Below are 19,715 nucleotides of genomic sequence, written 5' to 3' on the forward strand. Positions count from 1 at the left end.
TCGGTTAAGATTTAAATATAGCTCCAATATATATGTTCGTCCGATTTAATGTAAATGGTGTACCAAAGTCCCTATATATATTTCGATTTGCCCGAAATTAGGCATAGGGTACTGAATAAAGCCTAGAATGATGTGTGTTAAGTTTGGAGATAATCGGTTCAGATGTAGATGTAGCTCCCATATATATTTTCTCCAATTTAATGTAAATGGTGTACCAAAATCCCTATATATCCTTCGATTTGCACGAAATTTGGCATGGCATACTGATTTGAGTCTAAAATGATGTGTGCTAAGTTTCGTGAAAATCGGTTCAGATTTAGATATAACTCCTACATATGTCCGATTTTAGGTAAATGGACCATCAAACTCCTAATGTTTGTACGATTGAGACGTTGCGTTTTGATGAAATTGGTGCAGTTGCATACATAGCTTCCATATATATTTCGAACGGGTGTATTATTGAGATTAAATTTTTAACAGTGTGGCATTCCGAATAGCATGTATCAAGTTTGCTATAAATCGATTTCTATAAATTTGTCCCATTGTATGCAATCGATTCTAAATCTGCTCGAATGAAATTAAATTTATCATAGGTTGCAAAAAGGCATGTGTATGTTCCTTCGAGGGAACATCGATGTGAAATGGTTAGGATACATATCGTTAGCTAAAATGCAAAAAGGCGTAACTAACAAAAACATAATTGTGTAGGAGAAGCAAAAAACTGTTCTGAATGAAAACTATAAACATGTCATGTGAAATGAAAAAGTGTGCCCGGCAGGGTGATATTGCATATGACGAATAATCGACTATATTTTTTTTTTTAACAAATTTAGTTATTTAGTTTAATGGCAGTCATAACAATTAAGTTAAAACGTGAATTTTTTGTTAGTTACGCCTTTTTGCATTTATCAAATAAACCCACTTGTAGTTACGTCTTTTTGTTTTTTGTTAATAGAAGCTCCTGTTTTGATCGCAGACGTGTAAAACTTTGTCAACACATGTAGTTTATTGACATTCACAATATTCATTCAAAAAGTCAATTTTCAATTTTTTGTTAGTTACGCCTTTTTGCATTTTAGCTGACGATATGTACAATGTATGTATGTGGTGAAGGGTATAATATAGTCTGCCCAGTCCGACTTTACTACTTTCCTTACTGGTTTTTCTGCAACCGTTTATTTGATTACTGTTTCTGTTGCAAACAACCGCCGACTTTCCACTCATTCGATTGTGACTAGTTTACCATTCCATTGTTTATTTATTTCAGACACTCTTACCGACAACTGCATTGGTGCTACAAAATTCGCATATGTATTTTCCAAATTATTTCTAGTTATGTCTTGGACTTTTTCGACCAGGCACATACATTTTCGGAAAAGCTTCTGTAATCAAAAATCATACTCACATAATATCACCACTCTCCCCAATGGATATAACAAATTTAATTTTTAATATTTTTTCTTTATTTACTTATCTTAATAATTATTAGCATTTAATGTAAACAATAAATATGATTTCATTTATTTTAAACTTAATCTTAACGAGAATTGTTGCTGTTGTGAATTTCTGCGAAAACTATTTCGCATACTAAGTATTAAGGAGAATAAACGACAGATACTAAGAATCTAAACTTAAAGCTATGCGATTGATGATTCGTTGATATCCAAAGACATCAAATCAATCAATTTAATCCAAATTAATCCATTCCTCGAGGGGGATTCGGGCAAACAGGCGATCCATGAAGTTACGCATGACCAGAGTGAGTTTTGTGCGCAATGCTGGTTTCATTTCCTTCAGCAATTCCTGAGCATTGGAGTTGATGAACAGATTCAAGGCGGCCTCTGTAGGATAAGGAGAGAAAAAGAGGAGTTATGTTAAGGAGAAGGTTTCGAGGTATGAAATAGGGAGGATGTTACTTACGTATAACCGAATTGCCATTGGCAATGTTATCTACACCCATCTGTATGTCCTTGACATTGAAATCCATTTTCACCTGTTCGGTGGTCAAATATGTACGGCCATCTGGTCCCTCATGTGGTGCAGCCTTGAAATACATTTTTGACTTGACACCCTCTGTAATTGAAGCAAAGAACAATAATTATTATTATGATGTGTAATATAAGAAGCTTAATTTTATTTGCGATTATTGTTGTTGTTGTGGTGGTTCTGATGAGAACACGCAACACAAAACTAGTTTTTTTCTTACAATTCCGACGCCACCACTTACCATATTCGCCCCAATATTCACCGGCACCAGATGCTTTGACCAAAATTAAAACACCGCTTGAACGATATTGGGCTCTAACCTTGATGCGTGGTATCTCACAGGTCAACTGAAATTGCAATGACTCCAAATCGGATCTGTGGCGAGAGAAAGAGAGAGAGAGAACTTGAAGATAAATGTTTGACATGAAATAAATTTGGCGAAAACATGTTTTCAAATGATTGAATGAATTGATTGCGAATTGAGTTTTTTTCACAAATGGACATACGAAATTGCGCAATTTTCTTTTGAGTCTCAGCTAGCCGCAGAGTCAACTTTCCGGTATATCACATTGAGAATGCGACAGTAGTAATGTTGCAAAATCTAAGCCATGATTTTGAATTGAAGTGATGGAGAAAAAGGGTATTACAATTGGACTGAATAAAAATCAATACAAAGTTTTGAATTAAAAAAAAAATGTCTATCTACAGGCGCGATTTTTTTAAAAATATTTTTAAAGGTCTATCCACAGGCGTGGACTTTGTTTAGATGTCTTTTCACAGGCGTGGTTTTTCACCACACTGTGGTACAGGGTATTATGTCTTTGTGCATATGTTTGTAATAGGCAAAAGGAAACGAGATAGACAGAGGGTTCCTTATGAGAATATGCATGTCCGTCTGTCTGTCCATGTTAAATTGTAAACAAAGTGCAGGTCGCATTTATGATCCGATTTGGATGAATTTTGCCACAGGTCACTTATTTGGCCCAAGGACGAACCCTATTGAAATTGGGAAAAATCGGTTCAGATTTAGATATAGCTCCGATATATATTTTCGTCCGATTTAAGGCAAATGGTGCACCAAAGTACCTATATATCTTTCGATTTGCACGAAATTTGGCATAACGTAATGAATTAGGTCTAGAATGATGTGTGTTAAGTTTCCTGAGGATCGGTCCAGATTTAGATATAGCTCCCATATATATTTTCGTCCGATTTTCAGTAAATGGTGCACCAAAGACCCTATATAACTTTCGATTTGAACGAAATTTGGCACAGCGCACTTAATTGATTATAGAATAATGTGTACTAAGTTTCGTGAGACTCAATTCAGATTTAGATATAGTACCCATATATATTTTGGTCCGATTTTATGTAAATGGTGCACCAAAGTCCCTATATATCTTTCGATTTGCACGAAATTTTGCACAGCACACTTAATTGAGGCTAGTTTTGTTAAATTTTGGGAAAATCGCTTCAGATTTAGATATAGCTCCTATATATATTTTCGTCAGATTTTATATGCACCAAAGCCCCTCTATTTTTATACCCTACACAACTATGTTGTCAGGGTATTATAGCTTTTTGCAGCCCCAAAAGTTTGTAACGCCGAAATATTGGTCCTAGACCCACCTTAAGTATACCGATCGTCATATCTCGACTAGCTGAGTCGATCTAGACATGTGGGTCCGTCCGTCAGTCTGTCCACTATAATTTTAAAAATCGATACAGGCCACAGTTATGGACCAATCTTTACGAAATTTTGCATGTAGGATGGGTTCTGGCCAATGAAGACCCCTATTGTTTTTGGTAAAGATCAGTTAATATTTAGGGGATGAATACTAAATTTTTGTCGCAATTATGTCGCGAACATCGAAATTTTACATAGAGAAGGGGATCGGGCCAAAGAATAAGCATGCCTGTTTTGATAAGGATCGGTCAATATTTAGCGGTTGAAATGGACCCTGACTTTTGTGTGAAAAACTACAAATTTAGTATTCTATTGCCTATATATTTGCCCCTGAAGGACATAGACCCGAGAAGTTGATTGTATATCCAAGAGGAGTGGTTGACCTTTAAATTGATACCAATTTATGTTCGTACGTACTCAGATGTGGGAGTTACACTTAAATATTTACAGGTGCTTACGTACTGAGATATTATTTTGTAACCCATTACCACACTAGAGGGCGGAAATATGGCGCTGGTCGCTCTGAAATTTTCCAATTGTGGTCAAGGACAACGCCTATTATTTTCGGCGATGATCAGATAATCATTTTGGCATGTAGTGGACCAAAGACATCACAACACAACCCACGGTGAAGGGAATCTTCACCGTACTGAATATTATTAATATTCGAATATTATTAATATTCGAAACATATGTCAGTGTAAGGTAGAGGTGCTGTTGACCTCTAATCAGGCAAGAGGGTGCAAATATCACAAAATATTGCCCAGGCTCAGAATAAACATCCGCAGAAAGTTAGAGTTCCGTGGAAGTTGTGTAGGGTATCGTATGGTCGGCCCCGTCCGACTATACTGCTCCGCTCACTGGTTTTTATTTGCACGAAATTGGGTATAGCGTACTGAATTGAGTCTAGATGGATGCGTGTTAAGTTTCGTGAAAATCGGTTTAGATGTAGATATATTTTCGTCTGATTTTACGTTCACCGAGGAGCCTGCGTCTGTTCCATATATGCCACCGTTGCTCAATTAGGTCTCGATCTACATACATAATTTTGCTCGGTTTTATAGAAATGGTACACCAAAGAATCCAAGTCATCCCGATTACGTCCATGGGGTTTTGTAATAGTTTCAAAAATCTATGTAAATCACACCCGATGATATTTCTGTTCTATCTAAAGGATGTATTAGCACCTCTTGTATTTACCCATAGTGTTGAAGAGTATCATATAGTCAGTCCCGTCCGACTTTTGAACTTTCCTTACTGGTTTATAAATATTTTTAAATTGTATGTCACCCCATTTCATCAAGCCGTTGGAAACTTTAAGTGCCAGTAACAGAATGCAATTGAATCACAACTAAACCGAATATATTTGTGTATATGACGGTGACACCTATAAATTACAAAGTTTGTGGTCATTGCATGCCACAACTACTGTTCGATGGGTTGGTGTTTCGATGACTGGCTAGCTAAAGTTGGCATGCAACAAAATGATCAAATGGCCGTCAAGGTCGTTACAAAAGAATCGATACACGTCTGTACGATTTGGAGGAACAAGTTTAACTAGTCTCGTTTATAGTCCATTAATTTTGGCGGTCTAGTGACATGAATGACGCCGCTTACTACAAAACACACACACACTACTGTTCACACATTGCGGATGGAGTTACGTGTCATGTGCAACGTATATTTACATATTTATGTGTTGGTTATGGATTAGAAAATAAATATGAATGTAATTTGGAGCATGTTTTGCAAGGAGGTCATGAATATGGAAAATTTTTGTTCATTTACTTACCTCACATTTGTAATTGTCAAATTACTAACACCGAATGCTTGAATGTTGCGGAATAAGGCACGATAACCATCTGGACCAGAACCCAATGAGATGCCAATTTCATCGATATCAACTGGTTCAATCTGAGAAAATTAAAAATAAAAAAATTAACAATGAAATAAGTGCTGCCACCCAATGCGTAGTTTTAAATACCCACCTCATACATCTCCAGCTCGGGAATACCTTGCCGCAGATAATGGACCAATTTGTTGCCACTGTCACGTAAACATTCATTAATGTATTGCTCATCACGCGGACATTGCTGCAGGTAGTAGGCTGTAATATAGCAAATATTTGTTATTAGACATGCGTTAATAGCCAATAAAAAATTACTGTTAATATTGGTAATAAATTAATAAAAAAAATATTATTTCTAAGACCACCAGAATAAGCGTGGATTTTTTCAAAATAATTCCCAATGGCCTATAAGCGTGAATTTGTTTAAAAATATTTTTGTTTGTTTAAAAATATAAGTGTGGATTTTTGAATATTTTAAAAATCAAGCAACGAGAAATCAAATTGACCATGTTGTGATGGACGGAAAACATTCGCCCAGTGTTTTAGACGTTCGATCGATACGAGAAGCGAATACCGATTCGGACTATTACTTTGTAGCGGCCAAGGTTCGCACCTGTCTTAATGTAGCACAAATAGGTGCGATCTAATGTAACACGAAAACTCGACGTCGAAAAGTTGCAAACACAACAGATAGCAGAAGTATACTCCACTCAACTTACCCACCTGCTTGGCGAAGGCACTCCTTGTCCCGAAAATAGTATAGAAGCACAATGGCAAATAATTGCCCAATCCCTACAAACTGCAGCAAAACCAATACTTGGGTACCAAAAATCACCATCAAGAAACCGATGGTACCATCAGGAGCGTCGTAATGCTACTGATAGAGTTGGGTAGTTCCGGAACGAACTATTGGAACTATTCCGAGAAAGGAACGATCGGAACTAGTTCCAGCTCTGTAATTAATATAGTTCCTTTGATCTCGCTTATTTTTGATCTCGTTCTAAAGAATTCAACTCGTTATGCAGTTGAATTCTTTAGCAATTTTTGAATTTATTAACAAAACAACGCGGAACTATGTGAGCGAAAACAAGTGAAAAGGCGTTAAGTTCGGCCGGGCCGAACTTTGGATACCCTCCACCATAGATATACTGACATGTACTAGAAATGAAAATATAGGGAACATACCAAAAAGTGGACCTATACCGACATTTCTAAAAAGGGATTATGTAAACCATAATACAAATTTCAGAAATTTTTAATGGATAATTATAACATCTGCCTTATGGCTAATAAGGGTGTATACATTTTAACATGGTGAAAATGTGCCTCATCGAAATATTGGTTCTAGACCCCAAGTTTCTTTGGACCAAAACCGTTTCAGACAATTTAGATTTCATCCAAACTTATTATTTCTTCCAAACTTAGTTCAAATTCAAAGATGGGGAATATCGGTCCACTCCTTCTGGAACCTCCACACAGGGGCTAGGTCTAAATGCGGCTATAGTTCATTATCGAACCTTACGTTATAATTTCGTATTTCGCTATCCTCCGCAAGAGAAATGATTACAACAGAGTCTTAGAACCAAACTCAAAACGCGGAACAAATCAGATAACTATTTTAATATAAAAAAGGGGGTTATATGGAGACTACCCCAAAAAGCGGGCGAATATTAATAATTTTTGGTAGGGAGATTTGTTTCTATATACAACTACAAAATACCAAATTGCAGCAAATTCGGTTAAAAAACGCGCTCAAGAACCCCAAAATACCGAAAATTGGGGGTACCCTTATATGGGGGCTATCCGTAAAAATTGACCTATATTCATAATTTTTTGTGGGGAGATTTTGTACCGATTAAGGACTCAAAATACTAAATTACTGTCAATTCGGTGAAAAAATCCGGTCAAACCCACCCACAAACTGGAAATTGAGAGGTACACTTATATGGGGGCTACCAGAAAAAGTGGGCCTATATTTATAATTTTTAGTGGGGCAATTTGGTACCCAATAAGAACCCCATGTACCAGCGAATTCGGTTGAATCCCGCACTTAAGAGCCCTAAATACCGAAAATTGGGGGTACCGTTATATGGGTGGTACCAGAAAAAATTGACCTATATTTATAATTTTTAGTAGGGAGATTTGCTTCCCAATAGGAGCTCAAAGTACCAAATTTCAGCGAGTTCGGTTGAAAAAACACGCTCAGGAACCTCAAAATACCGAAAATTGGGGGGTACCCTTATATGGGACTGATATATCCCATCTTCGAACTTGACCTGCCTGCAGACAAAAGACAACTTTATGCAAAATGTCAGCACCCTATCTCAATTCCTTCAGAAGATAGCGTGATTACAACAGACGGACGGACGGACATGGCTATAGGGTCGGAAATGAATATTTCGATGTGTTACAAACGGAATGACAAAATTAATATACCCTCCATACTACGGTGGAGGGTATAAAAAGAACGATGAAAGAGAGAGATTCAAAGGAACTATATAGGAGTCGGAACTATATGGAGCAAAGGAACTATTGGGAGCAAATGAACTATATGGAGCAAAGGAACTATAAGGAGCAAAGGAACTACATTAAGAAATTAGTTCCTTTTTAAAAAAGGAACGAGAAAGATCGATCCGTTAAGTGAACTAGATTGCCCAACTCTAGCTACTGACATGAAAAACGCAGCGTATAGGGCAACCCTGCAGACAGTAGCAACACGTAATGCGATGGAGAATTATCGGGAGTAATGAGAGAGGAGAAACGTATTTTCAGAAAAAAAGAAGACAGAAGAAAAAAAAAACGTGAGCGTGAGGAATCAATCGGCTTAATAATAATAAAGCAGCAGGTGCCGATGGGTTAAAAGCCAAACTATTCAAGACTGGTGGTCAGATGCTGGTCATGCACCAGCTGATTAGTACAATTTGGCTAAAAGAATGCATGCCCAATGATTGGGATATCAGCATCTTGCGTCACGCGCACAAAAAATGAGGCAAGACTATATGTATCAACTATAGAGGAATAAGTCTCCTTCCCATCGCATATAAAGTTTTATCCAGCGTACTGTGTGAACGGCTGAAGCCAATGGTCAATAAAATTATACCAATGCTGCATTAGACCTGGCAAATCCACCATTGACCAGATTTTCACTCTGCGCCAAATCCTGGAAAAAACCCACAAAAAAAACACATCGACACATTCCACCTATTCGTCGACTATAATACCGCATTCGACAGCCCTATCCGTTCAGAGGTATTTAAAGCCATGTCTGCGTTCGACATTCCTACAAAATTAATACGGCAATGCAGGATAACTTTAAGTGGCACAAGGTCAGCAGTTAAAGTCGGAAATAACCTATCGGAGCCCTTCAATACTGAACGAAGATTCAGAAAAGATGACAGTTTGTTGTGTGATCTTTTTAACATCCTTCTGGAAAAGTTCGATATCGATAGAGCCACCTTTGAAAAAATTGAGAGGGCGTCTGCCAATGTGGGTTTGGCAGTAAATGGCGAGAAGACCAAGCTGATGGTATCAACGCGTAAGACGTCCAGTAGACTCGGACCAACTGTGAAACTTGAGAACTACAGCTTCGAGGTAGTTAAAGATTTTATATACCTTGGTATCGCCACAAATAAAACTAATGACATCAGATTTGGAATTCGGAGAAGGATAGTTATGGCCAACAGATGTAAGTAAGCAGATTTTAACAAGGCCACCTCCCATCAGACCAAACTCACACTTTACAAGACGCTGATACTACCCTTACTGTTATATGGATCTGAAGCATAGCTACTTGCGAAAGATATACGGGCCGATCGGTGTCGAATGAACCACGAGCTTTACAATCTATACGCGGACATCGACATCGTCAGTCGTATTGAGCTGCAGCGACTACGGTGGCTAGGTCATGTTGTGGGAATGAGAATACCCAAGCTCAAAAGGCATTTAAACCCGAACCAGCTGATGGTTCCCGCAGAAGAGGAAGGCCACAAATTAGATGGAAAGACCAAGTAGAAAACAACATCTCGGAGTATATGTGAACAAGACCGACGCGCTTGGAAATCTTTTTTAAGCTCGGCTTATGAAACAACCGTACTGTAACAAACCAGCTAAGTAAGTAAGTATTTTAAAAGTCCAGCACAGGGCTTGCATTTTTTAAAAAAAGATTTTCGAATGCTTTAAAAATATTTTCTTAAGCATGATTTTTTTTTAAATCCTTTTTAAGCAAAGCTTCTTTTTTATTATTTTAGGGCATGAATATTTTTAAAATCGTTTTTAAACAACAATTTGAAAAACAAATTAAGAAATTTTAAAATCTTATCATTTTATGTTTTGTTTTTCCTTTGTTATCATTTATTACATTTGTTTTTTTGATTGTTTATATTTTTAGTTTACAAAATTGTATTGAAAAAGTCATAAAAGCGTATCATTTGGCGATGCATAAAAATAATCCTATGCCAAAAAAAGTGTTTCTTCGTCGTTAAACACCAAACGACGTTAATTTTGCCAGCCAGCCCGAAGTGAATGACCTGAAGAAATTACTTTTCGATTTGCTTTGTTAATTTTTTTAATTTGCGTTTTTATTTTCTTCTTCCTTTTCTTTTCTTTGTTTTTTTTTTAATTAAAATATATATTCGTGTTTTACACTTTTCTTATAAATTGCAATTTTATATGAAGTGAAAAATAGTATAATTATCTATGAAGGTTATAATTAATTACAATGGATATTTATGAGATAACACATTCAGATTGCTGATGACTAGGGCGTGACGTTATAGGGAAGACGAAAGCATCTGATACCATCGTAGCATAAACAAAAATCGCGGAAAAGAGAAGCACCGGCAGATATTAATCAAGATCTATCTTTCAGAGTCAGTCTTACTTCAGAGCCTAGGAAGTGAGAATTTTACCCTCGAGATAAATAATGCCAAAATTACACAGAAAACGGATGAAGACGGATAGTCAACAATAAAATATTGAATGGACTACTAAACGTCATCGATCCAATAAAAATTATTCTGTGAGAAATTTTACATGGTGTTTTCCACAGCATGACTAATCACTCTGATGCTGAAAATATCAAGTTAGGGAAGTAAAGTGAGATGTATCCACTTGTTTAAGGACAATATATATCATCGGGGAGTTCAAATCGTCCTAAGGGTTTAGATATTATATAAGTAAGTCATATGGAGGGGCAAAAGATCATGACATCCCGCGCCTCAAAAAAATTATCATGAAAATAAAAATAAACGGACAAAAGTCGGACGGAGCCAACCCTATGATACCCTAATGCACCAATATATACTAGAGGTGTTCTAACAATGTTAGCTTAGCAACGCGTTATAAATTATGTTTGGTGGCATAATATTGATTTAAAAAAAAAATTGATAAAAGCAACAACATTTCGTGTCATTTGGGTGAATATAGGGAATTTTGTCCGCCATTTACATTATATATGTTAGAATTATATATGGAAGCTATAATAGAATTTAATGGAAAATTGGCAAACAGCACTTTAGACTTAAGGGAACCACAAATTGTGACTATAATTTGGTTGTAAAAGCGTATAGGAGATAAAAGACTGCGGAAACGGAATTTTAGGTATATAACTAACTATTAATACTATTCGATTTTACACTAATTTAATCTTGTAGTAAGCCGAAATTTCAGCTTTTCAGGTTTTTGATCGGTTCATAAATTTACCTATTTAAAAAAAACTGCTTGCAAAAGATTGAGAACCCACAGCCACATCCTTTGTAAAATGTCGCCAAAATATCCCAACAATAGGGAAAATTGGGCGTTACCGTTATATGAGAGTTAATTCAAAACGTGAACCTATATTCAAAATTTTGTAAGTAGTTTAATTACCTTTGGGAAATCCCAAATATCTATGTCAAAACATTAGCATATTTTAAAACGTTTTTGAGGTCGTAATCTTTAATAAACTATTTATATACTGAAAATATATAGATATACGGTTTTCTAAGCGAGGATTTGATAAAAGTGTAAAAGAACGATAAAAACATATGAATATTGATTTCTTGTCTTCGGGGACCCTATCTAAAATCTTATGATCGACACTTTTGTAGAATATTTTGAGTTCAAAAAATCTCGTTTTGCTGTATTTTTTTACGTTTCAAAAAAATATAAGGGCGAACAAGGAAAAACGAAGTTAATTTCGTCCCGGTATAAGTTTTGATACCCTACAATCAAAATATCTGAAATTAATAAGGGGTTCCTAGTAGAAAACTCATGTTATGATAGGACCTTGAACATACCGAAAAAGAGATTATTGAAATTCTCAAAATATCTAATAGTTGGGGCTACTGTTGTATGGGGCTATAACAAAACGGAGATCAATATTGATATTTTTGGTAGTGAGATTTGGCAGCCAATGAGAACCCAAAATACCAAATTACAACGAATTTAATGATAACCCAAAATACAAAATTAAAGCCAATTCGGTTTCAAAACGTGTCCAAAATACGGAATATTGGGGTGTATCGTTATATGGGAGCTTCCCTGAAACTTAGGTCAATATTAATAATTTTTGATACAGGTTGGAAAACGTTTCCAAAATTCCCAAAATACCGAATATTGGGGGTTTACGTTTTATGGGGGACTACCCTGACTTGATTGATTATTAATAATTTTTGATACGGAGATGTGATATTCAATGAGAACCCAAAATATCTAATTGCAGCCAATGTTCAAATACCCAAAATACCGAATGTTGGGTGTACCGTTATATGGGGGTTACATCAAAACGTGAACCGATATATCCCTTTTGCAATAACAAATATCCTAGGAGTACTAGCAATGTCTGTGTAAAATTTCAGAGCTCTATCTTAAATGGTGGAGGGTATAAAAAGCGGGACATTTATATGGGGCTAGCGGGAACTTTTTATAAAAACTTATTAAAAATGTAGGCCTATATGAAAATTTTTCCTTTTTTTATCAGAATTAAATTTTGAGGTACTTTTTTAAGTGAATTGGTCCTCCTTTTAGGCTGGACATATATCTAAAATTTCGATATTTTTGAAATTAGGGAACGCCTTATTTACCTAATTGGCTGTTATTTAGTATTTCGGATTCTCATTGGGTAGAAAATGTACTTAATATCAGTACCCCCCCATTATCAGTATTTTGAGAATATTGTCCAACCGAATAGCCCCGATCATTGTAAGGTATTTCGAATGTCCACCTCACGACATAGGGTATACAAAGTTCTGCCCGGCATTTTTACTAGTTCCGTTTGTAAATCCTCGATATTATAATTTCCTAGTCTATAATCTCGCTTATTTCTGTTCGAAGGCATATCCATTTCGAATATGGGATAGATATACTATCCTCATATTACGGCATCCGCTGTTATCTTGTATTTTTATATTTTGTATAGGTTATCCAACCGATTTTAGAATTTGATATTTTGGATCTTCATTGGGTACAAAATCTCCCCAGCAAAAATAATCAATATTGGTTCGGATTTAAATATAGCTCTCATATAATCGGTTTTATTTTAGATTTGAGATTTTAAAAAAATGTGCCGGTTGTTTAGCAATTCTAGTCCACACAGGGTTTCAAAATCTTCTTGAATATTGCCGGAATAGATCAAAATTTCAACTTTATTTATTTTCAACATTATTCGCAACAGAATGGTGTAGTTCCATAAGCTTTACATTTCAATATTTTGGAATTTTGATCATTTTTCCCATATCCATGATTGTTACACCCTCAGCTAAAGAGAAAATACTTCCACTATAACTTTTAGTTCACGTGAAAATGTCTGTTTCAAAAAAGTGTATCAATATAAATTTATTAAAACAATTTAACTAGACTCAATCTTTTTCAATGAATATGCCGACCACTGTAGATCCCCGTATTCTTCAGTAGATAATAAAAAATCTAAATAGAAAAGTGATAAAAATAAACAAAATAACTTACGTTGTTGAGCCCGTACTGTGATGCTGGCCACTAATGATGTCAAAACGAGAAGAGCGATTTTCAACATTTTTGTTTTTTTATAAATTTCTTTAACGATTCGAAGCTCGATGAAAGTAAAAGTTATTATGTTTAGATATTCAAATTAACGAATATCTATTTTTTTTTGGTATTTTTCTATGCACCAATTAACAGTTCTCTCCACCTTCGACTTTGAAACGACACTGACTGAGGGTGACAAACAGCGAAAGTTTTCTTTCTTTTCGTGGTACTTCAAAACGATCGATTAAATATGTAAATGTTTGTATTGAACACGTTTTTCACTTCTATCTCCCTCGCTCTCACTCGCACTCACACTCTCTGAAAGGTAATTTCACTTTGTGTTCGGTGGTGGTCAATGACTGACTGGTGTGGTCAAGAAGAAAAAAATTAGGTCATGACCCGATTGGGCTTTGGATGGTTATTGGTATTCTTGTAAAATATCCAAATTTTTTGGTTAAGTGTGTTTGTGCGTAGGTCTGGTCAAGCACTCTTTAAGAATATTAAAAGAAATTATTTTCTTCTTGTTGTTGTTTTTATTATTTCTCTACTTCTTATTTTTTATGAAAAAATAATTTCTTGTATTGCATTCAATATTTTTTCTGAGATCACTTGGTTGGTATTCTTGTTAAAATCGTTTGTAGACAGGCAATCCGGAGTTATAGAAGCGACCGCGTTGTACAACTTTCACGCGATTCACTTTACAAATGACTTGAAATGTGAATGGGTTCAGCATTTTAACCATCTTCGAAATACAAGAAATGTTTTTGTTTAATATTTTCCTTGGCTTTGTTGTTGTGTTGTGCTGTTATTGTTGTTTTCTTTCTTCTTTCTTTGGCTGCTTTCTTGGCCAATATCAACTACGCTAGTTAGTCAGTCAGCCCATCCAGCCCCGGCAGTTGTTCATATATCCATCCATCAAGTCAGCCAGCCCAGGCGTAGAGAGGTAAACAAAAACATATTCAAGCCAAGATTTAAATTGCATGAATGTTGATGGTGCGTATGTGTTAGTGTTGTGTGTGTGCCTTTGTGTTGGAAAGAAATGTTTTAAGAATGCCGGTGGAGGGGAAATATTGAGCTTAACCCATTGTGTGCGAAATAAGTATTAACAAATTCAAAAAAAAATATATATAAAAAAAAAGTTATATGATGGGTCTATGTCAAAAAATCTTAGAGGCACTTAGGATAAGAGGCACCAGTGTACTACCGAAAAAAGGCGGGACATTTATTTGTCAAAACATAGACATTTAATTTTCTGTGAAGAAGTTTATTCCTGAAGAACCCTTCAAAATTCCGAAAATGTGGGACTTAACAAAACGTGGACCGATATATTGCGAAACGAAATGATTGGTCATGGCCTATGTCTGAGGCGCTAGACCTCTTGACTTGCCCGAGCTCGAAATCGAAATGGAAATTCGAACTAGAAGGGTACGAAAAGTACTAACATGTACCAAATATGGTACCCTTTGTATTAGGCGAACGGGAAGAGCTAGAATTCTGAAATTTAAAATGTTAGTCACTGATAGAATGTTAGAAAGATGTGCAAAAGGGTTTTTGGAAATTAGACCTATAAGTACTAAACTACCGAGTACCTATAAGTACTAAACTTTACTAAATTTAGTTCTAATTGTATATATATTGAACATATATAGCCAGAATCTTGTCATTTTAAATTGAATACAGGTTGGGAAGTGGTGTTGATGTACGGAAATGGTTTAAGACATACGTACTTATGTGTATAAAAAGTGCAAAATGGTACTAAATTTGGTACTATTTGCATTCAGTTGATGGAATCTTGATAATCGCAATTAGGACAACTATTAGAGTACAGGATTGATGTAGCTTTAAAAATTCGTACTTAGTTTTAGAGCTGGAGCCTTCAAATTGGGAATTAAAATGACTGTTGGAGTGTAGGACTGAGGTATATTATGAAATTTGTACTTATCGGTAAACTAAATTTAGTACAATTTGGATTTTGCTTGAAATGATAGAACTGAAAGCTATTAATTTGTAATTAAGATTTCTGTTGAAGATTGAGCTATAGAGATATCTTTGGAATCTCGTATTTATATGTACGAAAAGTACTAAACGGCACTAGATTTGGTACAATTTGGATTTGAACGGAGAGAGCTGGAAACCTAAAATTTGGATTGAATTTGAATTAAAATTACTGTTGGAGTGTAGGATTGACATAGATTAGGAAATTGTTAATCATAGAAACTACTAAACGGTACCAAAAAGTTTACAAATTGTTTTTGTGTGAACGGATAGGGCTGAGATTCTGAAAATTTGAATTAATATCACAGTTGGAGTGCAGAATTGAGATATGTCGGTAGTTTTGAAAATTCGTCATTAAGTGTACTAAATGGTACAAAATTTGGTACAATTTTGATTAGAGTTAACGGATAGAGATGGTAAACTTAAATTTGGAATGAAAATGACAGGATTAAGGAATTTCGTACTTATGGATACGAGAGGCACTAAATGGTACTAAATATGGTACAATTCGTTTTGTGTGATTGGGAATCCTAATATTTGGACTTAAAAATAAGGTTGGAGTGTAGGATGAGGTAGTGGAGGTAATTTTAAAAATGCGTAATTATGAGTACTAAATGATTTTAAGTTTAGTACAATTTAGATTTGAATGAAAGGATAGATATGGGTGGATTTGAAAATAAAATTACTCTTATAGCAAAGGATTGAGACATTGTTGGAAATTCGAAATTATGAGTACGAAAAGTACTAAATATGGTAGAATTTGGATCTATGTGAACGAATAGGGCTGTTATCCTGAAATTTATAAATAAAATTACTGTTTCAGTGTGGAATTGAGGCTGTTTTAGAAACTCGTACTTATGTCTACGAAAAGTAATAAATGGTACTAAATTTGGTACAACTTGGATGTTGGTGAACGGATAGAGTTGAAATTTTTAAATGTTGATTAAGGGTTATTATTGAAGTGCAAGACTGAGGTATTTTTGACAATTCGTCTTTGGGTACAACAAGCACAACATTTGGTACAATTTGGACTTTGGTGAACAGGTAGAACTCGAATCCTGAAAGTTGCAACTTAGGTTACTCTGGGAATGTAGGAAAAGTACAGAATGGTACCAAATAGGGTACAATTTAGTGAACAGATAGAGCTGAAATTCTTAAATTTAGACTTACGATTGAAAGCAGGTTTGGAATATTAAGATTGGTTTGGTATATGAGTACGAAAAGTACAGAATTGTACCATATCTATATATATATTGGTTTTTAATGAACACACAGAGCTGGAATTCATAAATTTGGACTATTTAAAATAAGGATTGAGGTATATTTGGAAATTTTTACTTATGAGTACGAAAAAAATTGACTTTTGCGGAAGTAAAATTACTTTTAGAGTGTAGGATTGATGTAGTTTTAGAAATTCTTACTTATAAGTATGAAAATTACTAAATGGTACTAAATTTGAAACAAGTTGGATTTGGTGGAATCCTGAGATTTGGAATTCAGATTACTGTTGAAGTGTAGTATTGAGCTATGGAGACAACTTTGTAAACTCGGAGTTTTATGTACCAATAGTAAATAGAATAGAAAATTTACTAAATTTGGAACAATTTGGATTTGGGTAACGGAGAGAGCTGGAAACCTAAAATTTAGTATGTTGGTCACTGACAGAGAGTTAGAAAGAAGGGCCAAAGGGGTTTTGGTACTAATTGGTACTAAATTTAGTGGTGGCGATAATATAGAGGCAGTCTTGAAAATATATACTTATGTGTTCGAAAAGTTCTAAATGGAACAACCTGTGGAACCTGTACGTTTTTGCTAAAGTATGGATTTCGGAAAATAGTGCTTATGTGTGTGAAGAGTACTTAATGGTAATAAACTTGATATTAAATATAGGAATAGAGGTGGACTTCAGAACTATAGTACGACAAATTACAGTATTTTTCGGTTAATTGTACATCAAAATTTGCACAATTTTTTGTTCAATTAACCGAGGAATCAATTATCCGAACCCGCTTAATTGAATAGTTTGTTCAATTACAGTAATCACGTATAATTGGAACTACTAACGATTTAAAAGATATCCAATGTCAAATACAAATTACGCAGTTTTTCCTTAAAAAAATATATGTTTTCAATTAGTAGAGTCACAAATTACGTCAAATATGTATGTAAAAAATGCCAGATTATTTTTCAATTATGATTTTGCAATTAACCGGTGAAATGTAAAAGGAAATTTATTTCTGATGACATGAATTTTGAACCAATTAAGCGGGAAAATCAATTAACCGGGTTTAATTATCCGAAATAATGTACATGTATTTTCCTATGTAATATTTTTTTGCCCCTTCATGTGGTTGAATTAAGCGTGGAAATCTATTAACCGTAGGGTCAATTAATCGAAAAAAATAATGTATATAGTATTCACGATTTCCATTTGAAATATTATTTTTTCATTCCCTTTCCGCATACGAAGGAGCGGGTACTTTGCTACAGGAAAATTTCAATAAGGAAAATTCGTCTAGGACCTTCAACATACGGAAAATGGTCGGGACCATTATATGGTCTTGTTTAGAAAATATTTTGTGAAAAATGGCATACCCACCATAAACCCGAAATGCCAAATTGATTGAAAAATTAAATATATAAAATAATCCGAGACCTTTAATAAGGGCCTATAACAGCGTATAGACCCAAATTTACAAATGTCTTAAATCGTCGAAATACCGAAAATGGAGGGTACCTTTATATCGGAGCTGCACGTAAACATGGACAATTCATGATTGGAACCCAAAATATCTGCATAGATAACATTCGGTTGAGAAACGTAACTGAAATCTTCAGAATATCGAAAAGTTGACTAAATATGGGGACTACAATAAAGCTTAAACCGATATATCCCATTTGCCCCCATAGCCCCCTTATAAAAATCCCGATTTCCGCCCTGCCGAACTTAACTACTTCTTTTGTTTTTAATCAGAAGAATATTAGATTTGTTAAAAATGCATCTAGTATCATTGTGCGAAACATGGCTAGATGACTCCACGTAACTTCTATAAGACATATTAGTATAGAAGATTTTCACTTGGAATTATATTGATGGATAACCAAATCTTGATCTTCTATTTATAGCAGACCTTTTCTATCCCTTCTATTGATAATCGACCCTCCCTAGTTCTTCCACTTACACATTACCTTGCCTATAACTTTTATTGAGCCTTCTATACACCTTGTATTTATAAATGACGTTCACGCACGAATATAATATTTATTGAAATATTTTCAGATGTTTTCCAGGTCCTCTATTGATAAAAGACCTTTTTTGGGCCTCTTATTAAGGGAACAACCCCCCCCCCCCACCATTCTCGGGGTCAAATTGTTTTTTGATTTAATTCGAATCTACACTAATTCAAGAATGTCTCTACAAAATTTCAAGTGCAAATCTCAAGAACTCTTGAAGATATAGCCGATTTATTGTGTAAGCATCAAGTGACGGCTGAAGGGCTTCTCAAACTTTAAACGCGCTTTTCTCTTTTGCAAATGGCGGGCACGATAACTCAAAAACTAATAACCCAATCGATTCCAAATTTTTACACGTTTCTCTGTGAGTGTATAGCTATCGTATGAACTAGGATAAAACCAATCGGTGAAGATCTTCATTATTTTTTTTAACTTGGTTTTTGGTCAAAAATCGGCGATTTTCCAAAAATATTTTTTCAAAGTTCCGCCATTTTGTTAATTTTAGAGCGAATTTTGTTAATACGAGAGCCAGACATGTACTCTTTCTAACACCGTTGGAATTTTCAGATTCCGATGTTCCAGTGAGGAGTTATCATGCCCGCCATCAAAAATAAGGACTTTTCTTTAATTACAAAAAACAACAACAAAGCAATAACAAAATTTTTTTGTAAATTATTTTTCTTCTCTTTTAAATCTTCAAATATATATGTGCAAAGTTACAAACCTAAACAAGCTTTGGTATTGATTTACCAGCCCATTGAAAATCTTGGAAAATTAAAGTCGAGAATGGGTGGGGTTCCCTTAAATGAAAGTCTAGATCTCGGCCTCCTCCTTATATAGAATACCTGCTCCTCCGTTATTTCAATGTGTTGCATTTTCGCTTTTATTACAAATCTATAGACATATATAGTCCAGAGGCTCCTTTTCATGGGGTCGTATTGCAGGATACAGAAAGGGTTACATTCAATATACCAACAGTTTATT

The 19,715-nt window shown here is 35.0% G+C and overlaps 1 protein-coding gene across 1 annotated transcript in view; it reads right to left on the reverse strand.

Annotated features, from left to right (window-relative positions):
* Positions 1–1,686: 1,686 nt before the first annotated feature.
* LOC133324894 (circadian clock-controlled protein daywake-like) overlaps positions 1,687–19,715 on the reverse strand; it is a 29,554-nt gene continuing 11,525 nt past the window's right edge. Inside the window, exons 2-7 of the mRNA XM_061533719.1 lie at positions 6,113–6,165; positions 5,662–5,836; positions 5,466–5,587; positions 2,228–2,361; positions 1,921–2,073; positions 1,687–1,841 (exon numbers count right to left, since the gene is read on the reverse strand). Coding sequence (XP_061389703.1) covers positions 1,687–1,841; positions 1,921–2,073; positions 2,228–2,361; positions 5,466–5,587; positions 5,662–5,836; positions 6,113–6,165 — 792 coding nt within the window. The remainder of the gene's footprint in view (positions 1,842–1,920; positions 2,074–2,227; positions 2,362–5,465; positions 5,588–5,661; positions 5,837–6,112; positions 6,166–19,715) is intronic.

This window comes from Musca vetustissima, unplaced genomic scaffold (genome assembly GCF_032173495.1).
Source record: "Musca vetustissima isolate MV318-11 ecotype Yass unplaced genomic scaffold, APGP_CSIRO_Mvet_v1 utg16475, whole genome shotgun sequence".
Taxonomy (NCBI): domain Eukaryota; kingdom Metazoa; phylum Arthropoda; class Insecta; order Diptera; family Muscidae; genus Musca; species Musca vetustissima.